The sequence below is a fragment of the Peromyscus maniculatus genome, chromosome 22 (assembly GCF_049852395.1).
Source record: "Peromyscus maniculatus bairdii isolate BWxNUB_F1_BW_parent chromosome 22, HU_Pman_BW_mat_3.1, whole genome shotgun sequence".
NCBI classification, from domain to species: Eukaryota; Metazoa; Chordata; class Mammalia; order Rodentia; family Cricetidae; genus Peromyscus; species Peromyscus maniculatus.
The window spans coordinates 36,175,188-36,189,635 of NC_134873.1; the positions used below are offsets into that span (position 1 = coordinate 36,175,188).

General features: G+C 44.5%; 1 protein-coding gene across 15 annotated transcripts in view; it reads right to left on the reverse strand.

Moving 5' to 3' along the window:
* Positions 1 to 14,448, reverse strand: part of Dcdc2c (doublecortin domain containing 2C) — a 69,725-nt gene that overhangs the window by 11,615 nt on the left and 43,662 nt on the right. For 5 of the 15 annotated variants that reach the window (XM_076559886.1, XM_076559887.1, XM_076559885.1 and 2 more), the window contains 2 exons: positions 3,449 to 3,512; positions 1,770 to 1,887 (listed from right to left, as the gene is read on the reverse strand). The exons of 6 other annotated variants lie outside the window; for them this stretch is intronic. In XM_076559886.1, coding sequence (XP_076416001.1) covers positions 1,770 to 1,887; positions 3,449 to 3,512 — 182 coding nt within the window. The remainder of the gene's footprint in view (positions 1 to 1,769; positions 1,888 to 3,448; positions 3,513 to 14,448) is intronic. 4 more of the 15 variants (XM_076559889.1, XM_076559888.1, XM_076559891.1 and 1 more) reach the window with 1 other exon arrangement.

A 14,448-nucleotide genomic window follows, 5' to 3' on the forward strand; every position in this document is an offset into this window, starting at 1 on the left:
TACCCTCTGGCTACCTGATAGGAAAGGAAAGGACTCAGAAATATTCTTTTGTGGTAGATTAGGGGCTTGGGGGGGGGGGGTCTTGAAACCCAGCAATACAACATTCTGCTTAGGATCACTCTAATGGTAAATTAAAAACACAGGGACAGAAAGAGGACACCTGGGTCAGAGAGGTGAGTCTATGTGACTTTACCCCAGGACAAAAAGAGAAACTGAAATGTCATTACGATTCATTTTTCTTGGAACAAGCTGTCACTGCAAGCCAAAGGAGTCTGTCAAAACAAACACCTCATGACACTGCTGACCAGTGAGGTAAGCTGGTCCATGACACAGGCCCTGCCCTGCTTCACACGGCTCCTGGACTCCTGGACCCCAACTGTAACCAATGCTTGTAGCGCTTTTGAGGACAATCATAACAAGTCATCAAAAAGCAAGTTCATTTATTGACAATGTCTTAGTTACCAGATTGACTCAATCACAGAAACCCAAAACAAGGTACCTAATGAAGCCCAGCGGGATAGAAACGTGGCCTAAAGAGGCTCTGCCTGGAGACTCTGAATTTTCTGTGCACAAAGGAACTAGAAAGTGAGAAAATGTGTTTGCCTCTATGCTGCAGAGGAAGAGGTGTGTCCAGCACGCATCACACTGTGCAGTGTCCTGGTCCCCAGACCCAACTGCTCTTAGAAGAAATGCCAAGCCAATTAAAGATCTCAGTGGGGGGTTGGGGTGGCCTTTTGTCTGTCTCATTTGTTTCTGCTTTCTGTCTATCCTTCTACTTCCTAATCTCAAAAACAAACAAAAATAAGTACAACAAAATACAGGCAAAAATTATCCCCAGTGAGCTAAGGAAAACTTATTACTGCCTTGAATTAAACTTTGGGTCTTGAAACTGCCTCACTCCCCTGGAGAAAACATAACTTGCAGATCTCACAAAATGTAAGGTGCCATGGTGCTTTGCAAACAAGTTAGAACAGGGAGACACACATCTTCCCCAGGACCACATCTAAGAGAGTGGATGGCCACTAACAGCTGCAGCCGTCCCAAGGAAAGAGGCATTTTTCAGGTCAAGTGTGAAATGGTTGATTCCCTACTCCCAAATAAATCTTAGTTCTGGGCCACAATTTCTGGTGGCCTCCGGGTCGCTGATGACCTTCGACAGCCCTGTCTAATGTGCCTGGGTGAAAAAAGCACTCCGGAGCTTGGAGACTGTAATTGAACTTCAGAGATATTTGTGGCGCCCTCAGGGCAGCTGGGCACTTGGAAATAAACATAAGAACTCACAGCACCTGGTCAACAGCTGCTCTGGAGGACAGTATGGAATGACCCACAGCAGCTTGCAATCAAAGAGGTGGCCCCTGGGGACACAAGCCCCCCAGCAAGCCAGCACGGGAATGGACTGACCATGGAGTCTGCGAGGGACAAACTCTTCTCTCCTGGGTGAAAGGAGAACAGTCCTCAGCAAGGCTGCCACAAAGGCATCTTAGAACCTGTACCGATTTTCAGATTATAGCAGCTGATGACTCAATGCATGGTTCACAAATTTAAGTCTCAATACACGTATATGGGACTTCATGGGCGCTATGACGACTGGAAAGGGGCGGGACAGGTGTGGAGAGGAAGGCTACAGGAAGACTTTGCTCAAGCTCCTGTATTTCTGGTGCAGAGGCACCGGGAAGCATCTCTCAGTTAAAACTCAAACAATGGGAAGGAAAGAGAAAGCAGGTCAGACCCAGTTCTGGGCTGAATGGACACCTCCACCAAGGACTTACTTGACATGACAAGTGGGTTCGTTTCTGGAAACCAAGAGGTCACACTTCTCCTCCAACTGGGTACAAATGCCACCTTCGTGTCTTAATATCTGAGGGGTCCACTCTGTAAACCTCTTTTCTTAAAAACAGAAAAAGGTTCTCTGATAATCTTATCTGTGTTTGTCCCTGACAGTACCAGGCAGAGTAGAAAACCAAAGGTGACTCGGCATTCACTGCAAATTCCACGCCTGATCAACGGAATGTCAACAATTATAGTGAAATGTTAGCATTAAAAGCCAAAATAGCCCACACACTATAAGTGTGATGCTCCAGGAAGCCTGTGTCCCTTAGAAGAGTTCCCCCACTTCCCTCCCTCCCTCCCTCCCTCCCTCCCTCCTCACACCCTCACCTCCTCTCTCTCTCTCCCCTCTCTTCTTTTCTCTCCTCCTGGCCCAGATGCTGCCACGCTGCCTCTTGTACCCCACAAGATCCAAGGGCTCCCATTTCCACAGATGGACTTGTTGCTGCTCCTTACCACCTCTTCCTTCAAGGCTCCCCTCGGTGTTTATCCTGTCTAACTCTGACCACACAGATGTTAAGGGAGGTCAGCCAACACCATGTACCAGGCAGCAGCTGTCCACATGCTGAGAGTGCAGCTCACCCAAACCTAACCCTCAGCAGAGCCTACACCTCCCTCACTTGGTGACAGTGCTTCTCTGTCTGTCCTTCATCCTCACACCAGCAGCCACCTAATAAAAAAAGTAAGTGGAGAGAGATAGAAAGACAAGCCAGGGAGATGGTACCCCATGGTGTCCAGTGACCCTCTGCTAGGTGATCTCACAGAACACTATTGCCTCCTGGGACATTAATCGCTGTGCCCTATATTTTTTAAAAGAGGGACTGCACGTACTTGATTTGGAAAAACGGCTTACACTCAGAAAGCATAGGTGCTATGGATGGAGAGCTTGGCCAGCACATACACATTGGCTGCTGTGATTCCTATTCCTACCCACAGCAGGAATTTGACGTCTCAGAGGATTCTATGACTGAGCTCTGGCTACCTTCCAGTTCAGTGCTGCAGGAAATAGCCTTGGGCTGAGTATCTAACTTCTCTGCCTCAGTTTCCTCATCTATAAACTATCAAACACCTCTAAAGGGTCTTTACAGTCCCCCCAAATATTGCCCCAAGCACAATGTCATTTTCCTACCCCCAGTAGCTACTGTGATGCACCAGGAAGTCAGACAGTGGACACTACTTCTAGGGAACTGGTTTTCAACAACAATGCAGACCCACACAGTGGTGCAGCCTCGTGATCCCAGCACTTAGAAGTTGGAGGCAATGAGTTAGAAGCTCAGAGCAGCGTAGGTTATGTTAGATCCTATCTTAAAACACCAACAAATAAACTACAAATGCAGAAAAATATGTTAAGCCCTACAATTATGAAAAATTAGGAAAGGAATGTATAACTGAGTGATATTATTGTGGCAGTTTTATGGTAGAGAGAGGAGAAGTTAGGCAGGAAGTTAGATATTTTCCCTATGATGTGTTCTCTGCATATTCTAAAGGATTTTTCAAGAGACATGCTTAGCCGGTTGTACACTAGCTGTTCACAGTCGGATCTTACACACATTCTCATGCAGCAGCTGGGTTTTTACAGAGTGTACACATTTTCTATTTCTTCAACATCTACATCACATACCTTTTCTCTTTCTGTAGTGTCTTAAGGGAAACCTTTTCTTAAAAGACATTCGTGAATGGTCTCCCTGAAATAGAAACCAGTCATGTTAGCAGCTAATACTTCTCCCTCTGTCCAAAAGCAAGAAGTCCTCAGGACTGGATTATTCAACTATGGCAGAAACCTGAGACATGGTCCACCAAGTATCAGTCCACAGAAGACATCCAAGATGACCTGCCGAAACCCAGGAGTCAGCACTAAGAAGTCACCACCTCTCCTAGCCAGCCAAAGTCAGCATGAGTCTGCATGAGCCTAGATATCAGACTGAGGTATAAGAAGTCTGTGAGATTACTACCATCCACATGAGCTCTAGGTTCTTCTGAGCTACTGTCCTGAGTGCTTGACTTTAAGGGACACTTAGCCACCAAGATAGGGACCAGCATGGAGGCACTCAAGCCATCAGTAGGCCAAATTGGTCACTCCAAGCTTTCTACAACCAATATATCCTCCAAATATGTTCTACATCAAAACTTACCCTGCTTCAACTCAGAAGCCACAAAACTGGAGAGTATCTCCCTCCTCTAAGCAACCAGATAAATTCACAAATTTTAAGTTAAACCCATCAAAGAGCTGATATCACAAGTGAAGATACAGCCCTGAAGATACATGACTGGAGTCTAGTTTTCCAGCGACAGGCCCAGGAGAGTGGCAAGGGTGCCTGACAGGGTCATCAGAGGCTTTCTTCCAGGAGTATCCATGAGCTACAGGCAACTACATGGTGAGCTCACAGAATCTGGGGGAGCAAGGAGAGAATGCACCTTGACCTGGGCAATCTCCCACATGTCTTGCCTAGGCTCTCCCCTGTACACCTCTCTGGGTGCTCTCAGGGAACAGGAAAGGCCCTACTATGAGGTCATCCAGAAGAGAGAGAGGCAGTGCTTCAGGAACCCTCTGCACCAAGAGGAGGACAGCAGAGTCCGCCCCCCTCAGGGCACTGGTGCAGGTTCACTAGAGGTGGAGAAGGAAGTGGAACAAAGCCCTGTCTCCACTCTGGGACAGCAGCAAGGAGCAGTTCCGCACCCAGACTGTGGCATATCCCCAACCACTAGGAAAGAACAGGACAACTGGAAAATCCTACCTCTAGACTAAGGGACCAATCCGCATGGACATGAAGCTTGAAACCAAACACACACAAAAAAAAGGCATCACCTACCTACAACGGGCAGGCCACCAAACATCAGTGACAGCTAACAGGGGCAGGGCCGAGGTCAGAACACGAGACAATATATCTCCCTGAACACCAGGCATGCACTCAGCACAGGGTAATAGCTGAGTAACCATAGCAACAACATCACTGAACCAACCTCCTGTCTGGGCTGATTCAAGGCCCTTCTAAGGCCCTAATGGAAGAGGAGGTGGCTGTGCTCCATGGCAGAGATATTGTCAGCCTCAGTCTACACAGCCTGGGTATGTCAAGTCCAACCCTATGCCTGCTTTTGCACATAACTGTTTCTTAGGATACAAGCAGGCAGCAGTCAAGCTCGTGTATTATCTGCATCTGTACCTGTCATTCAATAGAGTTGAGGAGCTGTGAGCCACTGATAAGGTCCATGACATCTAAAATATTTATTTTTAGGCATTTCACCCGGGCGAGGGGGGGGGGGTTGTCACGATGTACTACACGTGATTTTAAGTAAATTTTCTCAAATACATGCAAAAGCAAGAAAAATGATCCACCAAGAAGTCATGAAGCCACACATGGGACCAGATAGTGATGTATCTTGAATCCTAAAACCCTCCAAGAGAGGACTCTAGACAGCACTCATCAAATATTAGCTACTGACGCCGGAGCAAGCAGAAGGCAGCCTGTGGCCAGTCTAGCCTGCTGCCTGGTTGCCTATGCTACGCCATTTCTTCCCACTGCCCGTGGACACTTGCCCCTAACAGCAGAAATGAAGAGATGAAGAGCTGAACAGAAACTACACAACCCCAAGATGAAATATTTGCTCTCCATCTCTTTAAGTAAAAATCCCCACACCCTGCTTTAGTATAAAAGTAAATACCATGCATTAATGAATGGGAAATGTCACCAAAGAGAATGAACTATTAGGAAATATCAAATGGAAATGCTAGAAATCATCTGAATGGCAATGGATGATAGATAGGTCCAGATATTAAGTAAAGTCAATTAAAAGATCAACACAGTGAAAATGAGAAAGCCCAGGCTAAGGAGCACTCACGGGGGCCTGTCCTCCAGCTTAGCACTACAACACCTCCATCAGGATGTGGCCATCCATATACCTAAGTCCATCACCACCAATTTCACTTCTTAGAGTGACCCAGGGCTCCCTAGGAGTTCACAGAACCACACGGGGGTCAGCTAGGTCAAACCCTGACCCTGATAGTAGGAACAGTTTCTTGAGCTGATGATGGAACACAAGAGGAGATCCATTAGCATCAAGACAGATCACGCCATGGCTCTCCATAGGGCCCTCACTGCTGTGCACCGGCCATTTTGGAATGAAACTATTATTTTCATTAAATGTTGACCTCCAGTCCATTCCTCTTAGCACTCTATGTAATTAAATGAAAAACCTATGCAAAGCAGTTCTGCTCTACATCCAGCACAGCCGCCCCAAGGGAAAGCACATGAGCTAACTGCATGGCTCATGGGATGGTGTTCTAACAGAAAAGCATGAATAGCAAGCTGTGCTCATCCACTTGAGCCTGTGGCAGGCATTTTCTCTAACAAACTGAGGCTCCACTGCCGATGAAGACAACTGACAGTGTCTGTACCCAATGATAAGATTCAAGAGTTCAAAACTGAGAAGAATTTTTAGCATATTCATGTGTATTTGACATCTCTCTCAAAGCTAGAAGTCTTTTCTCTGGATATTGACAGAAATACTAATGTGTGTGTGACTTTTCAATGCCGGATAATTAATGTGTGATCATCTGAATGACTCACTGAACCAATGTTTTCCAAATGACCAATGCACTGTGGCACAAAACCATACATGAGTAATAATCCACTCAAACCACAACATTTAATAATAGATTTTACTGATAGAAAAAATATGATAGAACGAAAGTTCATGGATGTGGTTTCTGGGTCACACTGCAGCTAACCCTTAGCAGACTACTGTGTGTCAAGCTTGGGTGTTGCACCCAAGAATGCTCAGAAGCACCTAAAAGGCCACTTAAGCATTTCTCCTTCTCCCAAGGACATGCCTGTGTGGGGCTGGATGTTCTTAGGCTCTTTCAGTGGACTGATACAGATGAACACAAGAAACTGCTTCCTTCCGTGAACCAAAGACACTTGGCAAAAAGTAAAGACAGTACCTATGTTCTTACTCTTTGTAGAGTTTTTCACTAAAACTCTATTAATTACAGTAAATTTGATTATAGTTAATTTAAAATGAATCAACAGATATATCTTGTTAAAGTCCTCAGGTCCTAGGTTGTTGCTTCTGTTTGTGTTGTGTTTGTGCTTTGTGTTGTTTTGTGTTGTGTTGCATTATTGTGTGGTACGTTGTGTTTTTATTGTATTTTGTGCTGTGTTGTGTTTGTGTTGTATTGTGTGGTGTGGTGTGTTTGTGGTATAGGGTGTTGTGTTTGTGCTTTGTGTTGTTTTGTGTTGTGTTGTATTGTGTGTTGTGGTGTGTTGTATTGTTTTGGAGGTTTTGCTGCTGAAGTTGAACCCAGGGCCTCTCGAAGGCCAGGCAAATATTTTACCACTAAGTATTGTAACCAGACATTCTTAAAATTTTTATTTTAAAGTAAGATCTTAATTTCCTATCCTCTTGCCTCAGTGTTCTGAGTAGTCGGATTTCTCAGTTTTAATTCCTAACATAGTAGCTACTGAAAGATACAACTCTCAAAGCTGTGTGAATACTCATCAGTGTTAGTAAGAACAAAGAGTCCTGACAGTGATGTCTGAGGAGTGATACTTGAAAGTGTTTAACATGGAGGCTGAGACAATGACTCAGTAAACTACTTGCCCCATAAGGACCTGAGTTCCACACTCACAACCCACAGAAAAAGCCAACCATGGTGCACACTTGCAATCACAAGTGTCACAAGTCATAGGTAGATTCCCAGGGCTCTACAGAGAACCAGTCTAAACTACTTGGTAAATTCTCAGCCAATGAAAAGCGCTATCTCAAAATCTCTTCCTCTTTCTCAAGCCCTCCCCAAGGCTGGCCGGCCCCCCTCCAGCATGCCTCAACCTGTGGGATGTCCTTTGATTCTGAGATCAATGACAGGAAAATCAGGTGACCAAATCCACAGCTGACCACTTCTTACTGTGTCTGAAAGTGGCACAGAATCTAGTCACCCTAGATCAGTGCGGTTCTCAACTTTGGGTCTCAACCCCTTGTGGTCCCATATCAGATATCTTACAAATCAGATATTTACATTATTATTCATAACAGTAGCAGAATTACAGTTATGAAGTAGCAATGAAATAATTTTATTGTTGGGGGTCACCACAACATGAGGAACTGTATCAAAGGGTCACAGAGTTAGGAAGGTTGAGAACCACTGCCCTAGAGAGATACTGAACTCATAACATACACTAGATAGTTGTAGTTGTCTTAAGATATTTCAATTGTACAAGAATTTTACTAACAGCTTTCACATTGCAGTGTTTAAATTAGCAAAGAGATATTTCCATGTGGATTCTGGCTCAAGAGTTTTCTATTTTGTTCATTTGTTTAGGTGGTTGGCTGTTTGGTTTAGAATTATGAGAGAGAATTTATTAGATTGGCTTACATGAAAAAGGCTGGTTAGTCCCACAGTGGCTGTAGGTCTGAGAGCTAAAGAAACTAGTAGCTGTTCAGTCCAGGAAGCTGGAAGCCTCCAAATAAGAAAGACCAATGGTGTAACCTCAGCCCATCAAGGCCTGGGAGCCTGGGAAAGTATCAGGGCTACTACTCAAACTAGAGTTGAAAGGCTGACAGGTCTGGAGTCTGAAGTCCAGAGGTGATGGGAGCAGCATTAAAAAAAAATTCCCACGCCTTTAATCCCAGCACTTGGGAGGCAGAGGCAGGTGGATCTTTGTGAGTTCGAGGCCATCCTGGGCTACCAAGTGAGCTCCAGGAAAGGCGCAAAGCTACACAGAGAAACCCTGTCTCGAAAAACCAAAAAAAAAAAAAAAAAATTCACCTACTTGGTATGAGTTCAATTTAGATGGCTATGTGAGAGCTTCCCCCTTCTTTTGCTCTTTGTTCCCATTCTGGACCCCCAACCCCTGACCCCCTAGCTATAAATACAGGGTCTTATGTAGCCCATGTTGGCCTAACATCTATATGTAGCTGAAAATGACTTTGATCTGACTCAGAGGCTTTAGACCCCAGGCATGCTGAGGTCCATCCATCCCAGATCAGTTAGTAGCTTCCATGCATAGAGTAGCCATCATGCACACAATACAGGAATGGCAGGCATGTAGAGAGAAAACCACTCAGCTTCCAAGCACTCATGGAAATAGGGGAATTCAGAAGCATTTTACCTGGCCCCAAATACACCTGCAGGCTAGTGCTATGCCTAAAGTACTTACCAATCTATGGAATATAATGTTGAGTAAAGCAAGATGCAAAATCATTTCTTATATTTTTGATTGTGAACCTGGCCTTTAACAGCTGAGCCATCTCTCCAGCCTCAAAATTATTTCTTGATGTTTCAAAACTTGTTTTTAAAGCCTTGATTTTCAACTTGTTCGATTTTGAAGCAGAAAATGGTGAGCTGTATCTATAAGTATCTCCTCGGCACTCCCATGGATTTCTCTCTTCAAATACCATGCAGACAGCCTTGCAAATGTACAAGCAAACATAAATGCCTGGGTTGGGTGGTTATTACACAAAACCCCAGGCCATCAGAGCGGAGCAGAGCCACACAGCCCTCCTGCTGTCCTTCATCTCTGCCTCTTGGGGAAAAGCTTCCCGCTTCAAGAAAGAAATGTGGAATGGAGAAAACGAGGGTCGCACACAACCTGCTTTGTCAATCAAAGTGCCCTTGACCAGTATCTTCCCTCTAAACTACTTGTGGGAAAGGGTATTTTCCCTCAATGCCAGCTGTCAATCTAGGATAACTAAATAATAAGTATTCCTAAAATAGCTCCTCACAGGGTAGTGTAGACAGCCAATTAAGACCTCACATTGAGCCTTCCTCAAAGTAAATGTGGGAAGTGTTACCTCTTTGTCCAAAAATCGTATTTATGGCCACATCTAAGTCATACAAAACCTAAATCACAACCCATTTGGTGCCTTACAAAAACATCCTAAGTGGGCTGAGTATGTTCTTATAATTTAAACTGATTCATACATTTTCGTTAGAGAAAAAAAGTCTCTCTGAGTCATATAGAAAGCAAAGTAAATACCAATTACTCTTTCCTGCCGCAGCTGCAATTGCTGCTATCTGAGTGGCCACATTTTAATGAGAACCTGTCACTCTGAGGTAGACGTGTGGTACAATGACCATCTATCCAGATAGGAACAGAGTATGATGCCAGAGATGAATGGCCACAGAGGGGACCATGTAGACCTCCTCGTCTCCCACTCCTGCTACTCGGGCATACCAAGCCAGTTACAAAATTCTTCAAGATACTTCACCCTGCTCACATTCTCTGGGAGGTACCAAGGCTACACGCTGAAAGTTTGCTCACCACAGAATCCCAGCCCCGCCCTATCTATGTCCCAGGAGATGGCCTGAAGTAAATAAGATTTCTATTCATCAACTTTAAATCAACTTTCTATAACAGATAATTCTGGGGATGAGAAAAAACACAAAAGCGGTTGATGAGCAGGTGCCTACCTGGGCATCAGGCTCAGCCTTGGCTCCTTCACCTTCCCAACACACGGGGAATATATCTAAGACGCAGAGAAAGCCAGGGGCAGCCTACCCTAAAAGCACTGTCTCCACCAGCCCTCAGCCAAGAGGTAATGGCTTGGAGAGGAAGATGGATCGAAGAATAAAGAAGGGCGAACCCGTGGCCAGGGCTGGGGATGGAACCACTGGTCTAACCACAAAATGCAAACATCTATGGGGATGGGAGGTGTACTAAACACCCTCAGGCCTCACTGTTGCTGGGAGGGGAATCTGGCTCCACTGAGGCATAGAAGACAGGATGAGAATTAAGTCCTCTGTCAGAAAACAGACACAAAGCCTAGAGCTTCAAGGTGACGACTGAGGTGGTGAAAATTGAGCTATAGTCAGGGGTCTTCCGCCAGCTACTTCCCTGCAACCAGACCAGATCTACGCTGCATCTCCTCCTGTGCCTCCCTCGCTGTGGTTTCTAAAATTTCCATGGACACAAGACTGTTCCCATAGAGCTCACCACGGGACGGACAAGGCAGGTTGTTCTAAGATATCAACCCCATCCCTGGCTTTACCGCCAAGCACTACCCAGGTCACCACCACCCATGACTGAGACAGAGATCTAGTGTCCTCTTCAGATGAAAGTGAGATCTTTTCTTTTGACTTATCCAAGTGGATCATCTCAGGACAGAGGAATCTATGGTGATATTTTATTTGTATTAAAATGTTATTTGTATGTTAAATAAAGTTGCCCGGGGGTCAGAGCTATTAGCAAGCCATAGGAAAGCCAGGCAATGGTGGCATATGCTTGTAATCCCAGCACTTGGTAGGCAGAACTAGGTAAGTCTCTGTGTGTTCAGGGATACAGCCAGTATTTGATACACATGCCTTTAATCTCAAATACCAATCATAGAAAACCTGGAGGTCTATACAGACAGGCAGTGATGAGGCAGTCATGTGGTTGGGTTTACAACCAATGAGAGGGCAGAACAGAGAGTCTATATAAAGACTTTAACACAGGAAGTAGCTCTCTTTCGGAGAGGTAGAACCACCGCAGGAGGAAGGGTAAGGTTTTAGCTCTTAGCTCTGACCTCTTGACTTTCTTCTTTGCATTGGTTCTGTTTCTTATTTAATAAGATAGTTGGTTACAGCTACAGGAATCCATGTTCATTTTTCTAGAACTGTGTGTTTCTCTAAAAGTTGCATCCCTTAATATTTAATTCATCATCATCCCACTTAGCATTATTGATGACTTATACTTAGATTTCCAGACCCAGTATCAATCAATATTGACCCTGTCTCTTAGGGAAGCAGTAAAACAGCTAACTGTGGTGACAGGGTAGCATCAAGATAATGAAGAGCGGAAAACAGAAAGGACAGTGAGTAGGCAATGAATTTCAAAAATCAATTAAAGAGTCAATGCCATGTTCCTTTTATCACAAAAGCCCTGAGTCAGAAACAATGCTGGATCAGAAAACGACATCAGCCTTATTGGCATCAAGGGCAGTGTCCATTTAATGACAGTCCTCTGATGACTGACTGACAAGTGTACAAGAGTGGATCACTGTTAGGGATCTGCACACACGTTTTATTTACTTTAGAAAAATGACTAAGTGATATTTGCAGCAGTAGCTGCAGGGGAAAGGACTTGTCAAATGCTCTTACCTCAGTATTCGTTAAAGTACATTAAATCATTTAAATGTTATTCATGTTGATGGATATAAACCATGAATCCTGTATCCAAGTCACCCACGGTATCAGACTGGTGTGTGTGTGTGTGTCTACTCAGAGGTGCCTGCAGAGATCAGAAGAGGGACTCGGATCCCCTGGCACTGGAGTTACAGGCTGCTGTGACCATGTCAACACGGATGTAGGAACTGAATTCAGGCTCTGCAATAGCAGCAAGCACTCTTAACTGCAGAGCCGTCCTCTACAGCCCCATCACCAGTTTCTATTGTTAATTTTCTTACCATTGTAACAAAGACTTTGAGTCAAATTGTGGTTCTGAAGATTCCTGAGTTCCCACACCATGAAACAGATGAGCAGCTTTGAGAGTCTAAAGCCCTCTGGCTGAGTCCTAAATCCTAGATTCTCTAATTTCATTATTAAGGTGGTTTTTGTTTGTTTGTTTGGTTTTGTTTTGTTTTGTTTTGTTTTGTTTTGTTTTGTTTTGTTTTGTTTTGTTTTGTTTTGTTTTGTTTTGTTTTGTTTTGTTTTGTTTTGTTTGCAAGGAACAAGAGAAACCTGAACAAAGGGTTGTCCAGGCACAAGGATCGGCCTTGCTGGACAAGTAGGCCTGTTTGACAATGCTGTTGAAACTTAAACACAAGACAGCATGGCAATGGCAAGAGCCTGACAGCGCCAAGGTTGTTATGGAGGGAATCAAGGTTTGGGGTGTTAGGACCACACATTTCCTCAGAGATGTGGCACTTGAAACAAAGACACAGGATGGGAAAATGCTTAAAGAATCAGTCCAGAGAAGCAGACTTAAGTCAAGAGAATGTGAGAATTGGCAACGTAGGGCAAGGCATTTCTTCAAGAGAAACGTGGGAGCCAGCATTCCCTTCAAGGATGTCAGGAAATCGGGGTGAAAAAGACAGGTGGCGTTCCGTGAGAAATCACACACAGTGGCACAGCAGAACCAGCCATCTTCCAGTGACACGCCTGCTCCACTGTTCACCTGGCACTGTTTCTCTACTTCAACAGCCCAGCACTCAGAGCAGAACTTCCTCGGGCTGGAAGATTAGGTTATGAACTTGCCAAAACACCCTAACCCCTGAAAGCAGCGAAGTCGCAACCCATGCTGGAGAGGATGCTTTCTTCGAATCCTGACTCAACACATGCTGCCAGACTAGACCAGAGAGAAGATTCTAGACTGACATTACACTCTACACATTTCAACTTTGACAGCAAGATTCCAAACACAAGTGGCAGTTGCATGCACATGTTTTAGGCTTAGAAGTATCCCAAGGGACGTATTTGATAACAGCCATGTACCCACGTGTTGCTTGGTGATTTGTTTCCAGATATACCAAAAGAAAGATGCTTAAAGGAGACCAAAAGCCTGCGGTTCTTCCAGAAGACTGAAGATACCCTGCACATGATGTTCAACTGGCTTTGGCATTAGCCCGAGCATGCATTTGAAGAGGCTTAGTGTTGCCATCAGACTTATGAGATGTACCTCTAAAAGGAGTCAGTGAGGATGCTGATAGGCTCAGGCTAGGTACTCTGCTTCAACAAGCAGTGCTTATCTTTCATCGTTAACATCTACAGTTGTTCTTAAACACATGCACAATGATCTCTCCAACTCCTTTGTTCTTTGCTCCTGAACTTGTCACCATGGCAACCGTGGATGCTCAGCTATCAGAAAGGGTTCAGTAGTCACATCGTATGTTAAAAAAAAAAAAAAAAAAAAAACATTTATGCCTGGGGTCCTCCAGGGTTTGGTAGTATGTTCTACAAAAATCTTATGAGGCAAATACAGGACAGGATGGAAGTAGAATGATCTAGCATTTAGATTCGTGATTTACAACTTCATCATTGGATTTCAACTCTCTTTCCTTTTTCTCTTTATAGGTTTCTCTCTTGAATTTAATTGTAACCACAGGAAAAAAATATACCCCATAAAAAATCAAATTGAGTACTCATTCAGTACAAAAACTGAAAGTGCCTCCTTTGACTCTTCATCTAAAATAAAAAGCCAGAAGGGATGACATGGTGGGACACTTGCAAGGAGCCCTGGGAGAGCTCCACAGGCACGATCCACCATGAGTCTGTCTCTCCCGCTGTTTCCGATATGAATCAAGCCTCACTAGCAAGATAAACCCATCTCAAACGGGTACAAAACATTCCAAAGTGTATCGGACCAAAATGTCCTCAATGTTAATTCACAGAATTAGGGAGTGAGATCTTCTTTGGTTTGTTTCTCAATTTTTCTTGGGGAGCGGGGGTTGCTGGTGTGTGATTTGTTGGTTGGTCTTTTTATTTTTTCCTGTCGAGGTAGCATCTTCACTAGGCTGCCCATCCTGGCATGGAAGTAGAGATCTCCCTGTCTCAGCCTTCCAAGGGCTAGGATTACAGGCATGTACCTCCAAGTCCAGCCCACATTTGTAAAAATAGATTTTTGTAATCTTTCTTAAAACACCACATTAAAAAAGAAAGGAAGGGAGGAGGGGAGAAGAAAGGGGAGGGAGGAGGGGAGAGGAGGGAAG